This window comes from Poeciliopsis prolifica, unplaced genomic scaffold (assembly GCF_027474105.1).
Source record: "Poeciliopsis prolifica strain line A6 unplaced genomic scaffold, Auburn_PproV2 SCAFFOLD021, whole genome shotgun sequence".
NCBI classification, from domain to species: domain Eukaryota; kingdom Metazoa; phylum Chordata; class Actinopteri; order Cyprinodontiformes; family Poeciliidae; genus Poeciliopsis; species Poeciliopsis prolifica.
Genome location: NW_026562396.1, coordinates 2,060,147 through 2,087,916, shown reverse-complemented (window position 1 = coordinate 2,087,916; position 27,770 = coordinate 2,060,147). Strand labels below are relative to the sequence as shown.

Genomic DNA, 27,770 nt, shown 5'->3' with positions numbered 1-27,770 from the left:
CGGCTGAAAAACATCTAATAGCTTATTTATACCGATTTTCAAACTCTTTTCCATCCCTGACACCTGCAGGTCACAGCATTCAGTCTGTTGCTGTTTGCGGGAGTTCTGTTGTTTTGTCAAAAAAAATAAAAAATGTGCAGAGAAACATTTTTTCAGACAGAAATCAGATTTGTGGACCCCCCCTACTCCTGCGTGCCTCTGCACATCCCGACCCACGCAGAAGATGAAAGATTGATTTTAAGTCAGTGGTTTGTTTTTTAAGTCAGAGCAACAGGTATGCTGAACTCACTCATGTTTTCTAGAGAACCCATTCTAGCTCACCTCAGTCTCCTGGAAACACTTGGCACGCTTTCACAAGGCGCACGTGTTTGCATGTCTTGATGTCTGTTTTGATTATGCTGCTTTATCTTTTTTCAGACAACTTATTTTAGATAAGTTGTCTCAAACTTATCTAAAATATGTACGCTTGTGTAAAATTGAATCTTGCCCATTGCAGAAGAAGCATATAAAAATCTTATCTGTCCTCTGACAGTCCTTCAGGGTGTAGTTTTTTTTTCCACAAATGTGATTGGTGCTCTGAAAATTAAATGCTTCTTACAGGGACTGCAGGTAGAAAAAACAAACAATTCTTGATTTACATCTGGTGAAATAGTTTAAAATCAAAGTTCTTTGTTTGTCTTTAGCTTAGAAACATTCTTATCACTCTTGTCCTTACAGTAAGTGTTTTTTGTGTACTGTTGGTGTAAAGCCTTTAGATAACATAAAGTTTCAAAATGCATTTACTGAGAAGCATTTTGCTTCTTCAGCCCCACCTTCAGAAACTGTTCTGACGTGTCAGACAGTGAAGTCTATGAGACAAAATATGCTCAGCCTGATAGTCTGGGTATCAGCTGTTCTTCTTTTAAAACTCTGGACTTTAAATTCATAATTGACAGACATGATGTTTATTTATTTTGTTGTTTGTGACACTTACTGTAGCTTCATATCCAACATCTCCATTAGTGATGCAACAAAATTGGCTTCTGTTAAACTTTATCTTTAACAGAAGCCAATTTTGCAATATCCTCTTCTTTGCTTGGCTGCTCTTTAGAATTGCTTTTGTATTTCAAAGGATTCAGAAGAGGAGCTAAAACAGTCTGTCGAGAAGCTGTTGGTTTCTCAGTGTAGTTTTTCTGAAGTTCCCTTTGTCTGATTCAGAGACAGGAAACATATTAATCCCTTACATATCCCTAAAGTATTTACATCATCTTTTATATTAAAATTGGGTTGATATCAAATGATCTCAGCCTCACCTCATTGATGATGCTCAAACAGGGGGTTTAAATCTACCAACAGGTGAAGTGAATGAGTGATTTTTGCTGTATTCACCTCAACAAACCAAAGAGCTGCTGGTAGCTCCCTGTCTTTCTCTTTCTGGCCTTATAAATTGAACATTCCAGATGCTTATGATACAGGATTGGCACATTTTTGCATTGGCTGAAGAGCAAGGAGTGATATTTTTTTCACAGTGCTTACGTATCCTGTCTGTCAATGTGTCACCATTTTTTTCTCAGGTACCTGAAAATGCTGCCATGCAAACATTTAAAAAAAAATGGTGGATGCTTCTTCATCTTACATAACCAAATATCTTTGCGAAAAAAAAAAAAAAATCCCAAAAGCCATGTTTTTAATTTGTAAAACAAATTTTAAAATGTCAATATATTTTGATACCCTTCATTTATTAACATGAAATAATGATTTATCAACAGCATATATTAGACATAACTGAGCAATCAATTATCAGTGTATGTTACTCTGTCACTGTGATTATTGAATCTGTCTGCAACACTTGAGGAAAATGAGAGTAGAAAAATGATGCCATAGTTTTATATTTTGCTACTGCATACAAGGAAGAAATAAATACTAGCCAGCTACTTTAAAAGTTACTTTCATAGTTGCTTGATATACTTTAACTACAATTATATCGACTGAAACACCAGGCCTCGTCATAAAACAACCCCTTATTTTCATCTTTTAACACGTCACAAAGAGCTCATAGTTTCCTGTTTCCTGAACTAACCGTGTGGCCCTGGAAGTCATAGACTTCCATTGTGAGCATGTTTTCTTTTTTCTTCGGGATGAGCTGAACCCATAGCGCCACTGACTCATCCTCTCCAGATGGAGAATGGCCTTTTCTGCAGCCTATCAGATGTCACCGGGCTCCTCTGTTGTGGTCACAGCCATTCACCAGAGGATGAATCACATTAATAAAAGCCATCTTTGCGTTGCTCGGCAGCTCGTCTGAGGTCAGCTGGTGGCATTTGAGAACTGGAAACCTGAAAGCATGGCAAGTTTCAAACAAAACCGGCTCACGTTGATCTGCTCTGTTCACGCATTGCAGTCCACTTTTAGGGATGCATCTCAGTCAGAGCACTCACTGTGTCAGCCGTCCCTGCGCTTACTCAGATTGAGTGTGAGAGAGCAAGAGCTTTTGGTTTTTTTGTCTATGTCGAAAGGGTCTTGAACTACAAAGTAGTATTTACCTTCCTGCTGACTGATCCCCTACCTCGGTGACAGATTTATGAATACAAATATATACATAAGCAGTGCCAGCATAAATGCCTGTTAAGCCAGTTGTAGCACCAGTTTTAAAGATTTGGAGCTACAGCAAATCCAATGGGATTTGAAAAGAACAAGTCACATGTAAATGATTCCCACTGCCAACATGGAAAGGTGTGCCTACCCTGATCCTAATACAAACATACGAGTCTGAATGAGCCATGGTCAGGTTTTGGTCTTTTGAAAGAAACATGCAGAGTAGATCAATACAGAAAGAGGAAGAGGAAAAAAATGTATTTAAACAATACAACCTTCCTCAGGACTGAAAACTATCTCATGTCACCTTCCTCCTCGCATTCAATCTCTATAGAAAAAAAGGTGAAATAGATCGCCCTCTTGTGGCAGAAGCAACATTGAACACTTAATAATTTCTACTGTACTTTCTCATGCAAGAAAACATGATACTACAATTGCATGGTATGTCTCTATTCTATGTCAGTGTCACTCCCCAACCTTTCATGATTGCTAAAAGTTTTAATTTATCAAATTAAGACTTTTAGCAATTAAAATGTCTAAACCTTTAATGGGCTGTCAAATGCTCTGGGCATGAAACAGGCTTCTAAATGCAGAAATAAACAGCCAGTTTAGTAAAAGTTTAACAAACTTTGGTAAAGTTTCAGCCTCCTCTCACTGTTCTTCCACATACCAGAAGCACAAGCATTTCTCTTTTTATCAGTCTGATCTTTGACACTAAACAATCCACAAGCGAAGGAGAGTTTGGCTTTCTAATGAATCTCCTTCTAATGAACAAAGAATGTAATATTTATGTCCTTGAAAGAAAAATGGCTTTAAAAAAAAGTCTCTTTCTATATTTCATTGCGGTTTTTGTCTGTCTTCCACAGCATATCACGATTTTCTGGTATAACAATGTCCAGCCAGACTGTTAGGGCAGCACAGGTCAAAACTGAAGCACAGAGGAATTATAAGCCTTTAGAGTCTGGAATAACCTGCCTCTCGATATTCATACTGCTGAGTCCAACCAGTCTGCTTGTCACTTTTTGGCTTGTAATTTGAGTCTCCTTGTGGAGTTGTTTTTAGGCTAATATTGTTGTGTTGTTTTGTAGTTTGATTTATGCCTTTAATCTGTTTATTTGTACTTATTTAATTGATTTGTACTCTCTCTACCATATTTTTAAAAACTCAGAAAAAGTGCTTTATGTTTTTAAATGTGTTAAAGAAATAATATTGACATTTATTTAAGCTGATATACGGTATTATTTTCTTTGCTGGTAGGTTATTAAGCGTGATAGTTGGTCTAAATATGCAAACTTTGATATACTTTGAGCTGAAAGTATAGTAATTGCTTGCATTTTCAAGCCTGTTGGATGCAGAACATAAAAAGATTTTTTAGACAGGCTTGACTATTTCAGCTGAAAAAAAATCTACCTAATCTTCTTTCCTGTATTTTTTAGGCTTTCTCCTTATAGCATTTGTGTCCTCAGGGTTCACCTGAAGCCTACTAGTCGAGGCCTCAATCTAACAGATTTTGTTTCTCACTGTCCTCTGCTGTAAAATTAGAATATCGTGAAAAAGTTAAATTTATTGTACGGATAATGGCTGACACATTTATAGAGAAACTGATTTCTTTTTCGATCAGGACTTTTCATCTGCTAAAGTCAGAAAAAGGCTGGTTCAGTCCCTGGTACTTGATTGACCAAAGAAGAAGATGAGAGAAACCAGACCTGCTATCAAAGCAACCTGGGCCTAAGTCACCTCAGCTGTACCAAAGAGCGATTATCTCCATGCCACGCTGCTTCGATGCAATAATTAATGCAAAAGGAGCTACTGGGTGTGTAGAAATGAACAAGGTTTCAGAAGCCTGGCATTTCTAATTCAAATGTAATATTTGTATTCTAAATTTACGAGGCACAGAGTTTTGGGTTTTCATTCTCTGTAAGCCATAATCATTAAAATGACAAGGAATAAGGGCTTCAAATATTTCACTCTATGTGTAATAAAGCTATATCATACATGAGACTCTCTTTCTGAAGTGAGTGACAAAAAATTATCTTTTTCCACAGTATGTAAATTTTTTAGATGTGCTTATACAAGGACTCAGAGTGATTCTTAAATTATTAGACGACACATAATTTCATTGATAAAGTTTTTATAAATTAACAATTATAAAAATATAAATAAAATAAAAAGTACATAAAAAATCCATATTTTATGTAAAAATAGCACTTGTTGAAATCCTTTTCTGTTTTTTCAGATTTATTTATTTTTGCTTTGATTTACAAAAAATAATGATTTAATGACTGTATTCATTGCTTTTTTTGTTAATTGTTTTTACTGAATCCTTTAAAGAAGGTTTTATAAGATCCATTATTGTTATTAAATACAACATTTCTGTTTTCAAAGAGAGAGCATATAACAATCTTCTCTCAAAAAATGCTTTATTTCAACAGATGGGATCCACAACATTTATAATATACATGTGATGTTCAGAATCCTGCTCCTAATGTCCATAATAATCTCAGCATCTCTGTGGTCTCATATTGTGTCTCTGTGTCATGGGTCAGGCGACGTTCTGTTTCATCAACTCACACATGAACAGATTTTCTTGCTTTTCTTTCTGCTTTTGCAGATTCCTCATCTGATATTTGCTTTGCTCTGTGACCACAAAGCTTGTTGTGTAGGAGGTGCTGATTTCTTTTTGTGTCTTCACACAAAAACACTTCTTTCAGTCTCTGATCTTGTTAGACATAACACATTGAGGCAAGATTACAGAGGGACTATGATAAGACTCGGTTCCTGGTACCTCCAAGTTTAATGTACCCGCCTGAGATGTTGCCTGCAGGCATGACAGACCCCCTCTCTGTTTCCCCTTGTGGTAGCCCTCACAAGCGGGGCTTTTTGGTCAGACTTTCCTTATGATTGCATGTTACTCTGCGTTTTGGCTGTGTAAGACCTCATCTCAGACTCAGGCCCTGGCCAGCTCCGGGTGCTCGCCCCCGTCTATCACCTCACAGCTCATGACAAGCACATGATCCGAAAACAGCCGTGGATCAGGTATTAGTTGAGATAAATGTGAGCAAAGAGTGACAAAAGAATAAAAGCAAGCTTGTTGCAGTGAGTTTTTTTTTTTGTGCTTAAATTACACTTTACTGTGTGAAAAAGGTCTTGGAGAGCCAGCAAAACATAGTCTCTCGGGTGTTGCTGACACAAGTGGTGCACAAATGTGTTATTTGCACCAGAATTGCTGTCTTTACAGAAATGCAGAACTTTGGACAATTACTGTTTATTTTTATCTACAAAGTTGTAAAATAAGCAGTAATAACCTTTATTCTCAGAAAAAGAAGCAGAGACAAGGGGGAGGAGTGTCCTGAAGCGGCTTTTAAATTACATAGACTTATCGGCTCTTTTAGATAAGGTGTGCTCTGCATCCATGCAACACGCACCCCTAAATGTTAAAGACAAACCGTAAACTCATTGAGCCTCCGAAGATTTCTCAAATCAGAAATCATGATTCTTCTACAAGGATTTGATAAGGTCTTTACATTTCTTTTTAAATCTCGCATTTAAAAGTCGTCTGTTATGTGGAAAAAACACAAGCTGCCAAACCAGATGGTGAGGTGCTTACTCTCCCAGATCTTACATTTTCCTCCATCTTTGACCTAAAATAAACCAATTAGCTCCTTGTTAATGACTACAGCTTATTTCAGTGTAGAATAATTACCATGCCAAATGTTGTGCAAACTAAGGCAAGAGTGTAATTTTTTTTGTAATTTGATTTTTTTTGCTTTGCCTGTCATTAGGAATGGGCCCTTTTGAGGTTTTCAAGGTGCAACTTTGAGTAGAAATGCCATAGTTCCACAGTACAGAAATATTGAATCTAAAACAAACTTCTGTTACAAAAGCTATTTTACTTTAGATACCCTCAAGCAGAGTTAAAAAAAATAAACACCTGGTAAATTCAATCCCTTTTTGACATTCCCCTCTTCCAGTGATACTCTGAATATGACTAATATTTATTGATAAATTATTGAGCTATCTGCATGGGTAGAGCCTCTAAGAGCTGTTTGACAACTATAGTTTTAAAACAGCTTCACTTTATTAAGAGTAATGCTAGAAGCTCCTTTATTTCCCAAACTCTGACTATTCATATATTATCATCAGAACCAGAAATAGTTCCAAACATGTGCATATTTCCATATGTGCAGTGAAGGAAAAGTTGTGCAGTCTTCTTTTAAGCATTTGGTTGGTAGTGCAAAGCAACAGGTGGGGAAGGGGCAGTGCTGTGTTACTCTATTCACCAAACAGCTGGAAAAAAAAAACTCTGGTTACTCCAGATCATTTTATGGTTCCTCATCTGAATGACTTTTTACCACCAGAAGACATTTCAACCGTAGCTTTTTAGCACCATGTCACACTTTGTTATTGGTGGCCAGCCCAGCCTTATCCTTCAACTTCTTGCTGTTTTCAGTGGTTGTACATGCATCTCACTGGAGTGCTGCTATGAAGATGGCACATTTACATTGTACTGAAACATATATTTTATCACCACTGATTCTTCTCTGAAGTTTGTTCCCTTCAATTTCCGTTTTTGTCAGCAAAATCTTAGGTTAGAGAAGAAATGGCTTCACTACATGTTTGCTCCTTGCTTTCTAGAAGAAGAAACCTCAGGGAGCTGCAGCCCCCACAGGGAATAACATTATTCTCCACATTTGTCTTTTCTTTTGAGCTTTTGTACTTCTCTCTCTCTCTCTTTTTTTTCTTTTCTGAAACTCTCAACAAGCAGCAGAGCAGGCCCGATGCTGAAGATGATATGTCAAAACTAGCTGCGGCATCTCCTCGTTCTTTTATCTCTCCGTCTTGATTTGTCTCTGCTGTTTTGTATTCCACAGAGACCTTTGAGGTTTTGATGAGGCAGGCGGAGAATCACACCAACGTCGTCCTCCAGGTGTCTTATCAGAAAATAGCTGATCCTGCTGCCGGCTCAGTGAGGGAACTCTTCACCGACGTCGGTCTCTTCCTGCTGGGTTCTGAGCTCAACGTTGATGAGTTTGTGCAGCGCTTCTTCGACGCTCTCCTCCCGCTGCTCTACAATCACTACATAAGCCCAGGTGTCGGTGACACGTCACCAGGCTATGCTGAGTGTGTGAGGTCACTCAACCGCGTTATCAAACCATTTGGTACAGTGCCGGATCTCTTCGCCGATCAGATTGCTACCTCTGGGGTCTCTGGGAAGCTGCTGCTTCAGGCTCTGCACCTCGGCATCGAGGTCATTAACACCACGGACCATTTACAGCTGAGTCGTGAATGTAGGCGGGCCCTGCTCAAGATGCTGTACTGTCCTCATTGTCAGGTGTGGTCACATTTCTGTGATGTAAGTCTATTGATCTGAGTCAATGAAGCATGATTACTGGCAGCGCTAATCTCTGAGCACTTCCCTCCACAGGGCATCACCCATTCCAAGCCCTGCATGGGCTACTGCCTCAACGTAATGCGGGGGTGCCTGGCGAGCATGGCAGAGATTGACGCCCACTGGAGGGAGTTTGTTCGCTCGCTGGAGAACCTGTCAGCAAGAATGCATGGAGCTCAGGATTTGGAGCAAGTGCTTCTGGGAGCACACAATATGCTTCATGATGCTATCGGGCACGCTCAGAAAAATGGACCTCGCCTCTCGGCACAGGTTTAGATCATGAGCAGAGATGTAAAATTGCTTTTGATGGTAGATTTGAATGTATCTTGGGGCTCTTTATACAAGGTGAACCCACTGTCACCCGCAGCTGTGATTGGATAAACAAAAAATAAAGTGCTTCACACTTGCCTGGGGCAATTTTTATTATGGAGCTGCTTGCTCCGTGTTAGAGAGGTATGGCGTCTTTAGGCCAAAGATAAATTCCTCATGTATGTACAAAACAGATAGTTTGAAGAAAGAAAGGGTAAATTGCCTTAAAAATATCTGTGCGGGTTGCTGCAAGGAGCTAAAAGTATATAAATCTACAGATACAGGAGGATTTGGTCTATATAGGGAGAAAACCACCGTTCCTTCAGGTGCCACCCATTTATCATCTTTTATAGGTGGTCTTTTTCCTTCACCTTTCCAGAAAAGATGGACAATAAAGGCCCCTTTTCAAATGTTTTTTTTTTCCCAAGCTCTATATCTTTTTGTAAACTGAATTCCACAGATGTTTGTTCCTGAGCTACACTGAGTCCCAGTGCACTAATTAAGATGCCGCATCTCCATCTAGTGGATGATATGAGTAACTGCTGTTTGGCAGACAGACATAAATTGAGATAAATTGGAGTTGAAAGCCTTAGCTTGCACTAATGGCTGCAATACAAATAGTTATCACTCAGCCATCTAAAACAAATCTCATAGTTGAGGCCCCAGTAATGTTTAACAAGGTTATCCAGTTCTCAAAATACACATTCTTCCCTCTGTGTTTCAAAATTACATTTGTGGCTGTTTTACTGTGCATTAGGTTCAGAAGCTGTGCAGCCCATCAATCAGGAGGCCAGCTCAGTCGGTCAGCATCCAGGACGCGAACAGCAGAGTCTCCATCCCGCTCAAAGCTCTGAACAGACGGTCGGACGATTCACTTTCTGTCATGAGAAAGTAGGTGGAAGTCAAAGGCATACACACACAAGATAATCAGATAGTTAGTTTTAACTAGATTTCAAGAAGTAAACACTATGCATGCATGCTTACTTGTGGCTACCTCTTTTTTTTTTAGGGACTTTCTGAAGAGCCTGCGTACCTTCAGCACATTCTACGGTGGCCTGGCGGATCAGATGTGTTTGCAGGGACTTTCTTCTGGTGATGGGGTGCCATGCTGGAACGGAACAAACATTGTGAAAAGGTTTGTTTCAAAAGATGTTAAAGAAAAACACAGATGCTTAATATAAGAGCAAATGAGGCAAACATCAGAAGATGCTTTTATTGCTGAGACTCAAATTTGTTTCGTTTTTCAGATGTTTCCTTTACGACTCTGTTTGGACAGATGTAAACATGCATGATTTATTCATTGATTAACCATAGAGGTGGTGTGATACAGAGTTACAGCCTTCCTTATGTCTTAATCTGAACACGTGAGCAACTATCTGGAAATGATAGTAAAAAAGTAAAATGAAGAGTAGTCAGAAACTTGGTTTTAAAGTTCACTGCATAAAATGACTTGTAAATAACGTGGCAAACTTTTTCCCAATCAGTTAATTAATTCATGTTGTTTTTCTTCTTTTACTTTGGTTTTTAGTTTTGTTTACTTGATTCAAACCGCCTTTCAGAAGGAAGAAGAGGAAAATGGGAAGACATGCTCAGCACAGTTTCTTGAGTTAATTATGGTTTACGTCCCATGTTAAAAGTTTGAATTTTTCACACTTTTTGTCTGTCCTAGTACAGATGCCTTTCCTCAAAGTTTATTTTGGCATCCATGACTTCCTGTTTCTCTGGAGGTCAGTAGAAATATGACTACTGGCTAAGACACCATTTCTCTTAGCCACTCTATAAAATGGGAAAAACAAGGGAATGAATGTCAGTAAATGACTACAATATGACAACTACAAAACTTCCTCACATTTACAGTGGATAAAAAACGGTCTACATGGAGGCTTGCCAGTATTTTTTTCTTAAATTCAAACTTAATAGTCTGGGTTTTCTAAGTGCTGCAATGCAATCCGTGGAAAACTTATCAGAACATATATACTGTATATATACTGGTTTAGGATTCATCTATCAGCCGTTGGTGCCCACAGACATGCATGTGGGAAATGAATAGCTGTGAACTGGAACAGGCATACTCGGGCCTCTTTTATGGTATCAGTCAGTGGCCTTGTCTTCATTACATCACAGCTCTCGATCTTTCTCATCCTGTCATCACTCAAGGACCCCTACACATATCCCCGGTCGGGGGTTGTTCTTTTTAACTGTCAGCTGCTCTTAAAAGAACAGAAATAGCAGGTGGACTGGTTAGTTTTTGTCAGCTTGGACTTCAACAGATTTTCTTTTGTAGAAGATGACAATTACATGGGGAATTACAGCAGGGAAAAGCTGGAAAAATATATTTTACAGCATTCTTAGCTGGATGTATTAGTATTGGGATGGTGCAAATAATTAAAAATGAAGATAGATGGTCAAAGTTCAGTTTCACTCCACCTCTGATCATTTAAATTTTGCATGTTTTACTGTGTCCCACCATAGGGCCATGACGTTTTCTAGGAAAGGAGTGAACATCTCAGATAATAGCATTGTTTATTATGTGCTGGAAGAAGCAGGACAACAGACTGCAGGCTCTTGCAGCAGCCTCTGGGAAATATTTATGGTCCTGGGAATCTTTTAGCTGCTTAAGCTTCCTTTCTTTATTTCCCATTAACAGTTATACTTATTGATAGGGATTCTTCCACCTCAGGTCCAGTCGGATTCATTTCGGTTCAGCCATTACTGAAGAAGTAGAAATTAAGAGACATTAAGAAACGGGCCTCTGAGGGGAGTATCGAGCCGAGAATCTCTGCAGCTTCTGGAGATCTGCAATCCTTTGCTGCTTTCTGCTTCCCCAGAACCATAGATGAGTTGCTGGGAGTCAACACTGGCTGAGACAAAAGCAATAAATAACCTCCTACCTACAGGTCGTAACCCAACACCCACTGAGAGAGGGGGGATAAAATTTGCTGTTGGATGGTGTCTGATTTACAGAAGCTTATTGAGGTCTCAGAGTCCCTAAGCGATTGCATCTGTGGATGTGTGTGTGTGTGAGTGTGAGAAACAGTGTACATGTATGCCTCTTATAGCATCGTTTTATGTGCTCTGGCACAAATTGTTTTATGGCCTAAAAGAAGCATAAAGTTGAACCAGAACTTTGCCTTTTTTAATAAAAAGAGTGAGCACAAAAAGCTCTCAAGAGCCTCAGATTTAAGGGAGATTTAATGCATGTTCTCTTTTGAGTCTTTGGGTAAATAAAGTAAAGAGATAAAGAACGATCAGATAAGATCACAAAGGAAGAACACGAGCAGCTTTTATCCCACTGTCTCTGAGAATGTTGATGGCTGGATTTTATTTCAGTATGAGAGAAAAAAACATTCTGTTCTTCTGCTGCTGCTTGGCTCGTTTCATTTACTCACTCATATTGGCAGAAAAACAGATTAGACAAGCAATCTTGTAATTAGTGTCATAGATTAGGACACAATTAATTTGATCTGAAGTAATTCCACACAGCTTTGGCATGCTGTACTGAAAAACAGAATGTATATATTGAATAGTCTCAGATATTTTGTGTTCTTTGTTCTTGAATATTAAAAGGTGTTTTTATATAGTCACTGTTTTCAGAGGAGTGACTTGGTGAGATTTACTGTGTGTAGCTATTCAATAGTCAATAATAATAACTGTTTTTGATAAAAATATGACCCAACATCTTTAGCTGGTTCTTATTTTGAGATGTTCTTGCTGCTTCTCTATCATTCTGTGACAATAACAGTAAAGTTAAGAAATATTGACAGAATGTTTTCTACATTGTGGTCACCAGGGGGCACCGTTAGCAATCTACAAACAGCATTTCATGTTGCATTCTGCATGTACTCTTGTCGTATTTTCTACTTGGAAATACAGTCTATCATTTTTTTTTTCTAAAAGAGAAGATTGTGCAAATTGTATACCTGCAGTTCACTGTCCAATATGAGTGTGCATCATGTAAAATGTTGTGGCATTTATATGCCACAACAGTTAACAAACCATACTTTGGACTTCTGAAGATTTTTAGCTCATGAAACCTGAGGAAACCCACATGAAACCTCTATTTATTAACTTGAATTTAGTGTTTAAATGCACATAATTTAGTACACCCATCCATCAGCTTGTATTGCTCCTTTTTGCCCAACCAGAACATACTCAACTCAGGTGCGACGCCATTTCTTTCTCTGAGACAAATCAAACTATAGACATTTAAAAACAGCACATTAGATTTCGAGGTATCTTGTCATCAAAGTGAAGACAGCAACAAATTGAATAAACTAAATATAACCAACATATTTCTACAATTCATCAGAACTGTTCTAGAACAAGCCTGTAGTTTATTTCTGTTGACAGGAGAAAAACACATAAATATGTTTGTGATTTTACACATAATAGCTCTAACTAAAACTTAATTAAACATACCACATTTCTGATTATCTGCAGATAAACAGCAGCTATCATTAGGGTTAAGATGAGGGTTTGTTGACTTTCCACCATCAGCTCAAATCCATCTCTTTCCTCATGCTCTTTAGGTTCTGGGCATGTTGTGTATTGTCATTGTCTCTTAGAGTATTTTCTGTTCAAAACAGTTGTGGGTCATGAAGTCAATTAGCAGAGATATAAAAACACTGTGAATCAGAAATGCTGTGAAAATTATATTTCTGCAGGTTATTTCTATGTGACAGCAGACAAGAAAGAAATTCACTGACATTACTTGAAAGAGTTCTTAATTATATTCTTATCAGGTTTTATTTGTAAACTGGTATGAATAAAGAATTTAAAGGTCTCAGGATTTATGTCATCGGACAGCTTGTCATGAAATCAATAAACACGTTGAAAAAAACTCCAGCTTCCTTTAAATAGCCAAAGTTGGAGACACTGTCCTTGTCTGGGTGGAAAGGTTAATACATTCCCACATACTTCCCCCATCTGTCACACAGCACAAATGGCAGGTTGCCATGAGCTACCTGCTTTTAAAAAGTACCCAAACCACAGCAGACGTCGGGGTGGGTAAAACTTGGGTAAAGAATCAAATTAGTCTGATTTTATTTGATAACCAGCTGAGAAACAACAGATTCTGATTTTTTAAAATAAAACTCAATAAGAAAAACCTAGTGTTTTTTTCACCCATTTTTTTTACCAGTTGGTGAAAACAGATTTATACTGTCGAAGTGATGCTAAAAAGCCTCAGCCGCGCACAAGAACCAGAGTGTGATGGTTTATTCATGATTACCTCCTCTGGCGTAGGCTCGCTTTAAGTCCTCCCCACCTGTGTTTTGTCTCACGGCTTCAAGCACCCACCATGTGTTTGGGAGCGTGTTTGTGCTTTCAACTTGTCTTTCTTAATTGAATACAATATTTTTATCATTAACACAATAGAAAGTCATGAGACCTCGCTGTTTGAGTTTAACATGTAGTGATGAGTCCAGTGAGGTGAATGCCAACAGCATGCTTCAAAAAGATGCCAGAGGACAGGGAGGCATATTTGAGCATGGCCTTTTGTTTAATAGGCCACCCTTTATGCTGTTGGAGCTGTCTGAGCTCTGACCTTTGACCTCTCCCTTGTCTTCGCTGCCCCGGCTAATCCTGTGGAGGTTAATCACATGGTAATGGGAGCCCGGGAGTTGAGGAGAAGGCCTCCTCTCAGTGTGCGGCCAGTTAGCTGAAGAAATGAATTGATGCTATCTATGGATGAATGTCTGTGGTGCTGTTTTCATTTGTGCTATTCATTTTATTCAGTTCTGCCCTTTTTCTCAAACATTTCAATGATTGCATCACTTTTCTATAATTCTTCATGGGTATCATTTCTATCTATCTATCTATCTATCTATCTATCTATCTATCTATCTATCTATCTATCTATCTATCTATCTATCTATCTATCTATCTATCTATCTATCTATCTATCTGTCTGTCTGTCTGTCTGTCTGTCTGTCTGTCTGTCTGTCTGTCTGTCTGTCTGTCTGTCTGTCTGTCTGTCTGTCTGTCTGTCTGTCTGTCCGTCCGTCCGTCCGTCCGTCCGTCCGTCCGTCCGTCCGTCCGTCCCTCCGTCCGTCCGTCCGTCCGTCCGTCCGTCCGTCCGTCCGTCCGTCCGTCCGTCCATCCGTCCGTCCGTCCGCCCTCCTGTCTATAGATATAAACACACTCAAATATACACTTCTGTGTCACACTTTTTCAAAAAATCAAGATGGTGGCATCAAATACCTAATTTTTCATGACTCCAGAGAAATGGCTGATCATCTGTGCGTAAGAAATCTTTCTGTGTTCAACGTCTTTGTGATTTGTATAAAAACAATATCAACAAGTATGTTGTTGATGCTTTTTTTTGTATTACATGAGATACGGCTACAAAAAATGTCCTACAATTTGAGTTTTATGAAGTTACCAACACAAAGAAAAAAATATGTTGGAGTAATAAAGCTGCTATTTATTTTAATGTACTTCTAACAGCAGGAGCTGTGTGAATTCTTTCAGCCACACACTGCAGGTAGAAATAATTGCCTTATGTTAAACCCAAAGTACGTGTCCATGCAGAGAGCCCTCCAGATGCAAAGCCTCAAATAAACATGATCACAGCTGCTTGTGTTTGTTGAGCACGAGCAGAATGCCGACTCTTCATCTATTAATAAACCTGCTGGGGAAGCTGCGGTGCCACATTCAGCGAATTGACTGTGGTCATTACAGTCATAAATCCGCACACTTGGTCTGCTGGTCTGCAAAGGACCTGTTGCAACCCTCTTGTACCAGTAGGTGGAGCTCTGCACTTTGAGTTACGCTCAAACTCACGGGGCACAGACACATGGCAGATTGCTATCGCTCTGCTGCTGCTCTGCATCTGTTTTGGTGATGTATGCCGTCCGGCGGTTGTTCTTATCCATGTTGTTCCTGACAGTGACTGACAGGAAACAAAATTTAAGTGATAAACAGATACAGAGAACATCATGTCTCCCCCACCTCCTTTCTTTGCGGTGATGAACTGACCTAATTTCAAACAGAGGTAATAACCTTTTAAACATTCACTGTCAGATATATTATGCACAGCCATCCTCTTAGTCACGCTCTTGCAGGAATATAAGAGAGTTGATTTTTTATTCTCCAACAAATGATAAAGAGATAAAACATTTTTTATAAACTAATAGAGAGCTCTCCCCCTCACTCCAAAGCGTATCAATAAATAGTTTGACATTTTTATATGTATGTACTACATATAAAAATAAAATTCAAAACATTATTGTACAAAGTCAAGCCATTCTAAACGGGACCAAAGTGGGTGGGCTAATTGAACAGTTGTGATTGAGAGAAAGGAGGGAAAGACGAGAAGCAGAGGAAGAGCAGAGCGGACGGACGTTCTTGAAAAGCTTTGTATTGCGACAGCTGGCTGCTGCAGATAACCGCAAAACCACTGGAGCACTTGAGGTCCGGGTGCTGCATGGCTAGAGTTCCACTCCAACATGACCTTATATCCTGCCTGGGTTTTAGATGCAGGGGTTTGGTCAGAGTGCCACATCCTGACGATTATCCCAAGTGACAGAATCAAGAACTCTGTCTGGCTGACTAAATTGAGTTCATAAGTCCCTCTTGTACCAGCGAGTGGATGTGTGAGCCTGTGCACGCACAAGTCCGCCAGCTTGCTTTAGCCCCACGTTCTTGTATAATGCATGATTGCTCTGAACAGATAAATTTTCAATCTCACCCTCCGCAAAAGGGAGATTTCATTTATTTGTGCTCAGATATTATCCCTGATGTTGCTACAGTGACTGCCAGTGAGAGCACTGTGCAGCGGGGAGGCAGTGAATTCAGAGCTGGCTGGTGGCAGGTGGTGCATGTATATGCGTGCGTCTGTCTGGTCCCATTCATTTTTCAGTGACTCCACTCCCTTTTGCTTCTCGAACACCAATTCCCGCACACACCACACTTCTGCCACCTCGAGTTGGACGTCTGCCTCCAGCATCTGGAGCAGATTGTGGCCCTGCAGCTTGCCAGGTAGCAGGACATTAACATCCAAGGCCTTATTGTCCACCGCTGAGCTGTCAGAGAGCACACCTTCTGCAACGACACCAGGCTGCCTCCATCCAGTGATGAGTGCTCGGTCGTGGCCCCCCTTGGAGCAGTCCTCCTCTGTAGCTTGGACATAAATCAGAGCCCGCTGAAACTTGGGAAAACAAAGAGTTGGGAAAGCTGTGAAGTTAATGCTCCTAAAGGGAGAGGATGTATTCTGTGATGGGAAACTCAGAGGGAGCCAACCCTATTTGTTTTGACAGAAATTACACTTACAAAAAGGACCAGAGTTGTGATTAGATTGCAAGGACACAGCAATATTGGTTTTATTGCACAATTTTACCGGGAATAATTTCAACAGTGCAGTGCTGCAAACCAGTAAACAACAGACAAATAGAACAATTTCAGTAATGGACCTCTACAATAAAGCTTGTGAATGTATTTTCTTGTTTTGTTTGGTAAATAGAGATTTGCCTTAGTGTATATTTTTCTCTGCTATACCGAGGCAGTCAAAATGTTGAGATGAATACAGAATAAAAGCTGAAAGCCTGACAATGAAGTCAGCACTTACCCAGAGTAACTATTTGCCTGTCTGCACATGAATTAGACTGATGGGGTGTCTCATCAAGGCCGCCTTCCTGTCGACGTTATGGCCGCTTGGCGTCCACGTCTGTGTTGGGTTCTGCTCCAGAACAGACTTAATTTCTCTCTGTGGCCGAAAACAATGGCTGCCGTATCTTGGTATCATTGTCTTAGTTTATCTGCTGGCTGCAGGCTTTTGACAGAGCATGCTGTACCTTCTCCCGGTTTAATTTTCCCTTTCATTTGTTAACTGCACATGCTTCCCATTTACTGCCACAAAGTGAAAAATGTAGTAGTCATTAAGTTTTCATTACCAGTGTCATTTGTTTCTTCTCTATACACTTTTGGCCTGAAAAAGGTTCTGCTCATGGAGGTAATTCTCATTTTAAATAGTGGCAGCTTTAGGTGGTAGTTTTACTCCTCTTTAATGTTTTAGGCTTTTTTTTTAACCTCACAAAAAAGTAGCAGTTTGCTAAATCTAAGCCTTATCGTTCATTCTTTCTTCAAACAGTGCATTCAGGAAGTATCATTTCCTTATCAGGGAAAAAAGCCTGGCAGTCACTGGAGGTCTTTTCTGCCTTTATCAGGGATTTGTACCCACAGAAGAGTCAGCACCTCTTTATAAGTGAAACCTTCCCTTTTAGCTCCTGACCTAAGCTGAAAGCTGGGTGTGAATATGTTCTCATTAATCTCACCTCCCACAGTAAAAGGTCTGAGCCTGGCGGGTCCCTGAAAATGAATCTTAATGGCTTCGTGATTTCTTGGATGTAAACACAAATATCTTGGGCAGCAATGTGGCACGTCACAGGATGCCCCGAGATCAGACTCTGCTCTCCTATCAATGTCCCCGTAAGGTTGTGTTGCAGTTTCTATAGAAACCAAGCAGGCCTTATTAAAAAAAAAAAAAAAAGTTTCACCTTCTCCGAGTCTGCCCTTTACCTGACAGCCAAGATAAACGAGCCGGGTCCTAGGAGGAAGGCAACACAAACATGCATCTCTGCTCAGTGGCCCGTGCTCATTGGCTCTCTGCTGGAAGCCCTTATTTACCTTAATGTTGGGAGGAGGTGTGAATGAGGGAGGCTTGAGGTAGCCGGTGGAAGGCGGGTGTGTAGGAGTAGAAACTTACTGTGATTACTCACAATACCTCCCGTAAACAACCTTGAACCATGCTGCAATAAAAAAAAAAGAAGAAAAAAAAGAGCAAACTACTCTTACCGCGACTACACACCCAGGCCAGATGATGTCATATGTCACCTTCAGCTAATGAAGGTGATGATGACATGCACGAGCGCCGCATACGTTCACCATCTGCTCAGTTCCACCGCGGCGGAGCTGCTTGCAGTCCTCACAATGCAGCAGAGAGGAGTCGAGGCACGTCGGCGGCGCGGTGCGAGCTTCCTGTGGCACGTGTGAAAGGCCCCGCTGCCTGCATCCAGATGACATGCTGCGAGTTTAATCATACCTTCGTACCCTAAAGCTATTAAAGTGACAAGTCTCTGAGGTCACTTCTCTCAGATCTGCTGAACAGGTTGGGTGAGTCAGTGGAATGATAAGATGGTGGTCACCAGTGGCAAAAAAAAAAAAAAAAAAAAAAATCTCTAACTTTTGAGTAACACCTGTTTCTCATGTAACACATGTCAGTGTTGATTAAACAAGCCATGCATTAATTTTCCCATCTGTGCATTGTATTTTTCAGGTATTTTTATTTTAATTATTATATTTATTTTTAACTTTTCAGGTTACAAGCTTGAAATTAATAAATATTAGTTTATTAAATGTTGTCTTTTTCAAATTGTGGTTTTGAAAGCTTAGTCTGTTACAGTAATACACCAAAACTTCAAAAGTACTTTTAAGAAAATTTGTCTTTGGCAAACATAAATAAATACATGTATAGTAAAGAAATAAAGCTCTGGAATATAATATTATATTTAATGTTAAATCTTTACTGGCTCTTTACTACCTTGTGTGTTATTTTGTGAATTTAGTTTTTAAATAAGAAATGGCTATCAGAAAATTGTGTTATATCCAACCCTACCTGTATCTGCAGATACTGCATTAGGTGTATATCTGGCCACCATACAGAGTTTCCAGGATGGTAAAATATTATCTAATGCTCACTACTACAGATGAGGCTTTTTTTTTTTTGTAAAATTTTGCTGCAAGATTGAAAGACCTATTTCTTTTAAGGATTTTTACTCTTCCGTACCAGTGGTGCCAATAAATGTTGAAGAAGCTGTAAAATATTGTATTCACAATACATTCGGCCAAAAATAAGACTGAAGGGTTTTCTGGGAAAAAAAAAAAATAAATAAAAAATATCACAAAACTTATGTTTCACCTAAATCAGATTTGGAGTTTGCACCAGTCAATTGCCAGAAACTGAAATCGATTCATAGGTAAACCAGACTTATTTATTGCCTTTTTGGTTTATAAATGCATTGAGCAACAAGATGTTCTGTTTATTAAATGTTTGGTGGATGTTAAAGAAATGTGCTTTGATACATAAATGTGAATAAACCATAAGTTTGTTTTTGTTGGAATTACTTATACCATTGTATTGGTCAAAGAGAAACTCAGACCTCAAAGGAAACAGGAAGTTGGATTTTGGTCAGGAAAAAGCCTGATTAGTGCATCTCCAGTGATAAATATTTTATAGTTTTGAGTTTCAGATCTTTCCTCTGTTTGTGCTGTTTTTATCACCAAAGTTCTATTTAGTTAATCAATTTTATATTATTTGCAGACTTAAAAAAAAAAACAAAAAAACAAAACAAAACATTTGTTTACTTTATGCTTATCAGAAGTGGTGATTAATTAGATTTTAGCTTCCTAGAAATGATTGTGTTGTTGGACACATAGCATCCATTTTTCCTATATTGTTTAAAGTAAAAGGCTCTTTATTTCCTGCCCGGCTTTACTTTGTTGGGAATTGTCTTTCAGATTGATTACATCTGGAAGAAAAAGCCTCTTTGCGGTGCCTGCAGGTTATTAAAGTTTTGACTGACAGGTGCTTGACTCCAGCTGTTGAGCGGAGTGTAAAAAGGCGAAAGTTGGTGACTGTAGATGATCTTTAGATAACATCGGATGGCCTTTGAGAGCGTCTGAAATCCGTCTCTATGGGGCCACTCTTCTGCCCTTGTCATGTCTTGACACTTTTCTTTTCTTTCTCTCTTTTTTTTACCCCGATTTTTCCCCTTATTCTTCATGTCTGCCGAGTCGAGTTTCGGCGAGTTGGCAGCCTGTATCTGATCCTGAGGTAATTTACTGGCAGCGATAAGGAAGTGGTGTGCAAAGTCTTGCGATATAGTTCTTTCTGACAAGGCAATCTGAAGCCCACAGAGAGCAAATTGGAGGAAAGTCTTTGTTGCAGATGGGAAAGGAAACCCATGAGGTTGTTATTGTTGCACAAATGTAACTAACTGTGAGTGAGTAAACAATTACATCTAATTTTTCTCATTTGTGTATTTAGTTGGCTGCAGGTGGGGAAATAACAATAGGGTAATGACTGCAGCAGAAATAAAAGAGAAGAGTGGGCTTGCTTTACTTTGTTGAGCTTGGTTGTTGCATCAACTCAAACTGCAAGTTGTTGACTTAATCCTGACTCATAATTTGGTTGTTGACTTTAAACCACATTTTTCTTTTGAGAAAAACAAACAGACTTTGCCTTGTTTGACTTTATGTGAGTAGGTTCGCTCCAGAGGAAATTTCATTTACAAATATGTATGTGTGTGTGTGTGTGTGTGTGTGTCATCATGCATGCGCAAGACTCTTGTATTGAGCCCAGTTTTGCTCAGGTGAACTCTCTTTATATTTCTCTCAGGCAGACAGGCCGAGCAGACCAGGGTCATTGCCTCAGGGGTGTCTTAGAGAAATTCTCCTCTGCCGTGGGCGTGTAGAAATATGAAAGAGACCCTAAATCAAGACACAGAGCCCCATGAATCATGTCAGCCACAGAGCTGAAGAAGAGAGATGGGACCATCTGTAGCAGCATATGAATGGCTAACTGACTTACAGTGCTGTTGACACAAGCTGAAGAAGTGTGAAGAGGTTGTGCAGATTAGCTCCGGTTCTTGCCGCATAGCCTGGAAACCTGTTTCAGTCAAAAAACGAGGAAGCCCAAATGCACAGTGCGCGCCATTTGTCAATCTGACGTTTTTACAGGATTGCATGGGGAACATTTTTATGTGTGTTATAAAATAAGACGAATTCTCATTACAACACATTCATAACACCTGAAGTGGAGCTGTGTGAATTGTTCTCTGGCTTCTTCCACTGGCTTTGTTTTTTGTCTTTCTGCTGAAGTCTGTTTTAGTGTTTTGAGTGAGGTGCACAAGATGCTCAGCTGAAAAATGTCGAGAGTCCCGGTGAAACCACAGCTGTTAAACGTCTTATTGCATGTTTTATGAGCTAAAAACCTTATTTATGGTCCTGTTTGGAGCTAAAATTATGAGTTATTTCAGGAGATCACTTGTCCAACAGCAGGCTAGTTTCAATCCTTCACATGTACAAAGTTGCTGCTTCAGTTTCTAGTAAACAAAATTTGTTATCTTAAATTATAGAGTCAGGAAACCATAAAAGACATGATTAGGGAGATTCCAGAGAAGGTAAATTTAATGCTTTGGGAAAAGCAGATGAAGGAGAAGGAATAATTATTTCTATTTAAGGCCAGATAATATTTTTAGAATGGATCATTCACCGACTCAATGGATGCAGGACTTCTTGTGCCTAATTTATCTTATAACAAAAGTAATTTAAACTAATTTTAATAAACACAGAAAACACAAACCCAATGTCCTTAAGCCATTCTGAGACTGTTGTGAAAAAGTATTTTTAAAAGTACTTACACATTTCTCCTGTTCTTGCCTTTTTTGTCACATCCATATGTTATCAAATCATCAACAAAGTGTTAATATCAGACAAACATAATAAATAGATGATTTGAAAAAATGTGAAGAAATAACCCTGATTCTTAAGAAATTATGAATTAACAGTTTTTTGAAAAAAAAAAAAAAGAAAAAAAGAGAGATTTATTTGCTATTTTACCAAATTACTCCAAGAACAAATATCACTAAATATTACTGTCATAAACCTGTGAAGATGAGCCACCTTTAAGTTTCCTCTGGCCATTTACAAATCTCAAGATTTGTTGCTGCTGAAAGTTCACAAAATATTTAGCCAATACGTATGGGACAACCCGAGGTGTTGTGTAACATCAACAAAAGCAATATGCAAGCCACAAAGTCGGTTTACTCATGTACAAGTCAGCCGATGGGGGCCGTGACTTCGGGCTGATTCAGGGGCGTAACAGTGGCTCCTTCGCCAGATTGCTTCTTTCACAAAGCACATAGAGAAGACAAAAATGTTGCTTATTCTCACCTTGATTTCCTTTGTGAAGGTGCCTTAAGACTTGTGTTGCAGATCACAAAAGAACGCAGAGCATAACGTGAGCCATTTTAGAAATAGAGCCGCCAACGCCTAAGGTCAACCAGGGTGTCATCATTGACGTAAATACACACTATCAAGCACAGCTTTGAATGGCTACAATAATCAATGTTCCAGTTCCAAACCCTCCAAACAGAAAAGCTGCAAATACTTTATTTACCTCCCAGTAGTTACAAGCCATTAACCATAAAGTAAGACTGGCCAAGATTTAACATTCATTATTGTATAATTTTTCTCCACCTTCATAAATTTTGTTATTTAAATTTCTGAAGAGGATTTTAAAATCTCACCCTTGTTGACTTTGGACTCAAGTTGCTGATCAAGTTGCTGATTTGAAAAGGAATGTTACAGGTTGAAAAGTTTGAGTTTCTAGGTTATAAGTCTGCAAAATGGACTGCAACAGGCCCTGAAGTTTCAATTTGGACTTTTTAAATATAATAAAAGTTCCAGATATAAACAGCTTATGTCTTTCTGATGGCTAAATACATATTGCATAGTCTCTTTATGATCAGATTTATAAGCTAAATATATATTACATCATTTCTTTATAAGCAGAATTATTTGGTGTTTGATTGTTCAAAACACAAAGAAATATTAATAGTAATTGTTTTTCACAACATTCAGTAAGTATCAATCACTTTCTGACTTATAAGTAGAATCAAATCCATGTTCCGTCCTCTGCGATTAATATAGTGTAATGCACTATATTAATTAATTAATTTGTTTTTCTTATTGGAGAGAAATGTACATCATAATAACTCGGAGGGATACATCCAATTATATTTTTCTCCACAAAAAAAAAAAATAAAAAAAAAATAAAAAATGCCTTGAAAGGCCTGTAATGAACAAACCCTTTAACCTCCTAATATGTAAAGCATTAGGATATCTACTTTTATGAATGCATTTATGGGTTGGACTAACGGATAGGGGAAAAGAGCAAATTGAGATATTTTATTTCACCATCTCCTATTAACTTCTATAAAAAACCCTTTTGACCTCCTTAATTGGTGTCTCCTTTGTTATTTATCATTGAGCATGGTCTGTCAAACTGGCTTCCTCTCTGGGTTTTATTAAGGTTATAAAATCAGATGGGTAGCCTTGTCCTTCTGACTTAAAGTGATTACTTAATCTAAAGATAAACACAGTGCTGAAATTAAATTCATGCTTTGGGACTGCCTCGTAAATGGAGAAATAATTATATTTCCATGACAAATTGCTTTGTCCTTCAATATGAAAGAAAACTGAAAACTTTTTTTTTTTTTTTGTATTTAAAGTGAACTTAGTATTAAAAGAGTCTCATGGTACGTCTTAATAAATTACTGTCTGGCAAAGGTCTGGGGCGTTACTGTTATATAAGAAACACAATTTAATACATAAATAGAGAACTTATGCCTTTAAAGCAAAATAGAAACGATGCAATGACTCAGAGGTAGAGAAGGATCCACTGTGAGGACACGATGAGATATTCTTGAATGTGTTTGTCTCAAGCACGATTTAGGTGTGTCTTGTGATTTAGTTAAAGCCGTGGCAGAGAATAAATTAGTGTGATCTTCAGACTGTGCACAGTTGCCTGTTTATTCAAAGCAGCATATCACAGTCAACAAGGAAAAATAGCAGCTTGTACTAACAAGGATCAGACCAATTTGTGTTATCCAACTGAATAAACATCAAACTTCAGTCTCACTAAATGACTACAACTATGGGGGGACATCTTCCAAAATCACTCAAGCTTTTTGGTGAATGTTTTTTTTGTGTGAAATGTGTTAATTTTGGGGAAACTGAAAATGTACAAACTTTCTTTTTGCACCACCACTTGTTTTTTGAGCCTTAAAGTTTATCATTCATGCATCTTGAAAGAAAAACAAATGTGTTTATGCTGTTTTTCCAAACACTGAAAGCACTGCAGCTGTGAGATCCATGTGCAAAGCAGACGTTTGTGAAGATGTCCTTAATTAAAGGAAAGTTGAACTGATACCCACCTGAGATGAAACATATTGACTGACTTTGCATCAAATCAAGACTGAGATGAGTCTAATTGCGATGGACCTTTGGGCAGTGCAGCCGTTGTTTAAAGAGTGAGATGAGGGGTAAAAGGTGGTGTTAGGAATAGTATTCTCCTGTGATTAGCCGCACTGTGTGTGTCAGTAAGTACTGTGCAGAATAAACAGATAAGCCAATTAGAGGATAAAGACAGGGACTTAAGGTGTTCACTCAGCCATCTATAAAATTGACTCTTAATGTCGTTTGAGAAAGACTGGCATGTGACAAATAAAGTAAATGTAATAAAGACTATGTCATCTTACCAGACACTCTCTTAGGTACTTTAGTTAATACCTGGTTTTGAGCCCTTTTTACCTTCAGAAGTCTTTTAAAAAAGATTATGCAGTTGCTGTAAATTTGTACATCTGCAGCTCTCCTGTTCATCCATGTACCGCATTGCTCTATTGAACTGTGATCTTCAGTGAACTCTTAACGTTTAAGATGACTGAAGTTTTGTGAGTTAGAGCAGAAAGTAGGCATCTGAAGATGGATATGTTGTTATCATAAAGGGATGGACATGGTGACATTATTTAGCCAGGCTGGGATTTAGTTGAAGCTCAGCTGTCAGTAATTGTTCTGGTTGATAAAAGGCAAGATGGGCCCAGGCTTTCATGCAGTCTCTGCTAAATTCTGACCATAACATCTAAATGTTGCAGTTGAAATCGAAACTTATTGAACCGGGAAGCATTTTTCAAACTGGTTGTCATTCAGTTTTTATGATCCAGTGCAACATATCACTTTAGTTTTCTGATTTTAACTGGTAGAAGTGGCCCCCTGGTTTACTTGACAGTTCTACTGCTCATTCTGACCTCTGATATCAGCAAGACATTTTTATCCGGACAACTTCCTATAACTGCAGGTTTTCTATTTTTTTATTTTTTTTTGACAATCCTCTGTAAACCTTTGAGATTGTTACAAGAGAAAATCTCAGCAGCAGATCAACAGTTTCCAAAAGACTCAAACCAGCCTGTCTGGCACCAACAACCATGCCACAGTCACAGTAATATAAAGCCAATTTCTTCCACATCCTAGTGTTTAGTTTAAACTTCAGCAAAACATGCTTACCGTTTATTGAAGCGTGATGTATTGTCTCACTGTCTGATTCACTATTTATGCTTTAAGCTGATGAACATGTGTACTTCAGAAATTGTGAAGTACACAGAAATTTCCAGTCAGCTGCCTATATTGATCTAGAGAAAATTAGTCATATTTGATCCATGTTAACACAGCAGGTCTTGATGCTCAGCTCTCATTTTTGCTAAAATCTGCCTTTTTTCAATAACTTTACAAATTAAATTTGATCGTAGTGAAACTTTTGTGTCACAAAAGTTGCCTTTTGTGATCTGCATAGGACTAACACTCCACTCTCGGTGAGGCATGATTTATTTAGTTTTTGTCAAGAATATGAGAAGTTGAAAATGTTTTCATTTATAAATGATGTATTTGTAAAATGTTCATGATTCGTAAAGATTTCATGAAGCTATCTATTGAATTGAATTGCAGATTGACTTTCAACGAGGCAATTTTCCTACAACATAAACCACAGAGTAACTCAAAAAAATCAGGAATTATTGTATAAACCTTTTCAATGAAAGGCATGGCATATTAGAATTGTTCAGAAAATAAATGCAGATTGTTGGGGAGTACAAATAATCATTAGGATATACAGATGCTGTTTTAATGGGAGGAAATAACAATATAAATCAAAATTAGAAGTTTCCCTTAGCAGCAAGTACCAATTTCTTGCATTCTGTCCTGATAATGAGGCAGCTCATGTAGCATTACTGAGACTGTAAATTGTTCTTTAATATTTAAAGCATCTGAACACAGCCACTCTTTGGTTTATTATCTTATTTGTCTTTTAAATAAACTTGAATGACTAAAAATGAGTGAGCTTTGTTTAACGTTTCTTTTATTTCCATTGCTACTGTGTGTCAACATGTGAAACTGCAGGTGCATTCATCTTTTGGGTCACATAGGGGCATAAAGCAGGTTCACTGACATTATAATAGGGAGAAAAGCTTTGAAAAAATTGAAGATATACACCACAGCATGTGTTTACACGCTCACTGAGGAGTGCAAAATTACAATTTTGGAATGTGAGAGATGTTTCAACGGCTATTTCAAGTATTTATCTGAGAAACTGTTAATGCAATGCTTTTCCCTTTCCGTCGCATCTGCTGCTGCAGCACTTCTTTGCCTTTCAAGGATGACTGTCATTCTTTTGAATTTGTCGACATACAGGCTCCTTAATCTGAAGAAGCCCTGAACACCACTCAAATCATTCTGGCTAGTGTTTTGCAGCCGTCATTCTGCTTGGAGCTTTTTGAGAGCTGGGGGAGGTTTAAGAGGTTCTTTGCCATCGGCAGCATTCCCCCCCCCCCCTTTTCGTTCCTTTTCGGCCTATTGCAACACTGAGCTGAGAGAAGACTGGGTCTGAGAGCAAATATCCACAAACAGCTTCACCAGGGCAATTAGATTGTTGGTATTTCATTCCCTTTTGCCAGAGTTGTGTTTACTAGCTCTTTCCCTCAGAGGTGAAGTGACACTGTTGTGAATCTCACTATCCATAGCCAGAGAGACAGCAGATGTGGCTACTTGTTCCTCCATCCCGTTGTAAAACAATGAGATTTGATGACAAAAGCCTGGAAGAGGCTTAGAGGTTGGAGATTAAAAACTGGAACTCTGTAAAACTTTGTACTGGGTTTCATGAACATGGTGATAAACAAGCTGAAACATTTGGTTTCTGCAGATTTGGTTTCAAATGCTCAACATCTGACAAATCTCTGAAAAATTAGCATGTTTTCCAGACTATAAGTCACACTTTTTTCAAAGTTTGTCTGGTGCTGCTTTTAAATGTAGGTGCAATGAATGTATGTTTTTAGTTCTCTTCATGACTCACTTTTTGACTGATGACTGATGTTTTGACTGATCTGACAAAATGAAAGTAGGATTAAGCATCACCATCTGCCACTGCGAAGAAAGCTAATCACAGACTGAAGGCAAGAAAGCCAGACCTGGAGGAAAGAGCCCACAGTTGGGCCCATAAGGGAAGTCCTGTTGGGAAAGACTTGTGGATGGTGCAGTTACATTTCCACGCCACAGTTGTCAAGCAGATGAATAGAAATTACATTTCTGGCAGGCTTTCTTGATGTTACTGCTTCATGTAATGTGAACGCTTCTCTATCACCCCAGATTTACTGTACGCATCTTTGCTTCATCGGTGGAGCGGCGGCTTTCATGACCACCATGATTTTAGAGCACAGACATTGGCATGTCAGAGACTGCCAGCAGATTCCCTAGAACTGTGTTGACAGTTTGTTGAAAATCAACTGAACACAACGTGTCAACGGATCATATCTTCAACATAGAGGTCACGGTTGACAGTTTCTAAATAAATACAACTTATACTTCAGTGAGACTTGTATGTTTTTGAACTGAT

At 38.7% G+C, this 27,770-nt stretch overlaps 1 protein-coding gene across 1 annotated transcript in view; it reads left to right on the top strand.

The window, feature by feature from the left end:
* The window catches only part of gpc5a (glypican 5a), a 116,095-nt gene that overhangs the window by 17,348 nt on the left and 70,977 nt on the right, over nt 1-27,770 (top strand). The window contains exons 3-6 of the mRNA XM_055045254.1: nt 7,446-7,906; nt 8,000-8,233; nt 9,030-9,163; nt 9,282-9,407. Of these exons, the coding sequence (XP_054901229.1) occupies nt 7,446-7,906; nt 8,000-8,233; nt 9,030-9,163; nt 9,282-9,407 (955 nt within the window). The remainder of the gene's footprint in view (nt 1-7,445; nt 7,907-7,999; nt 8,234-9,029; nt 9,164-9,281; nt 9,408-27,770) is intronic.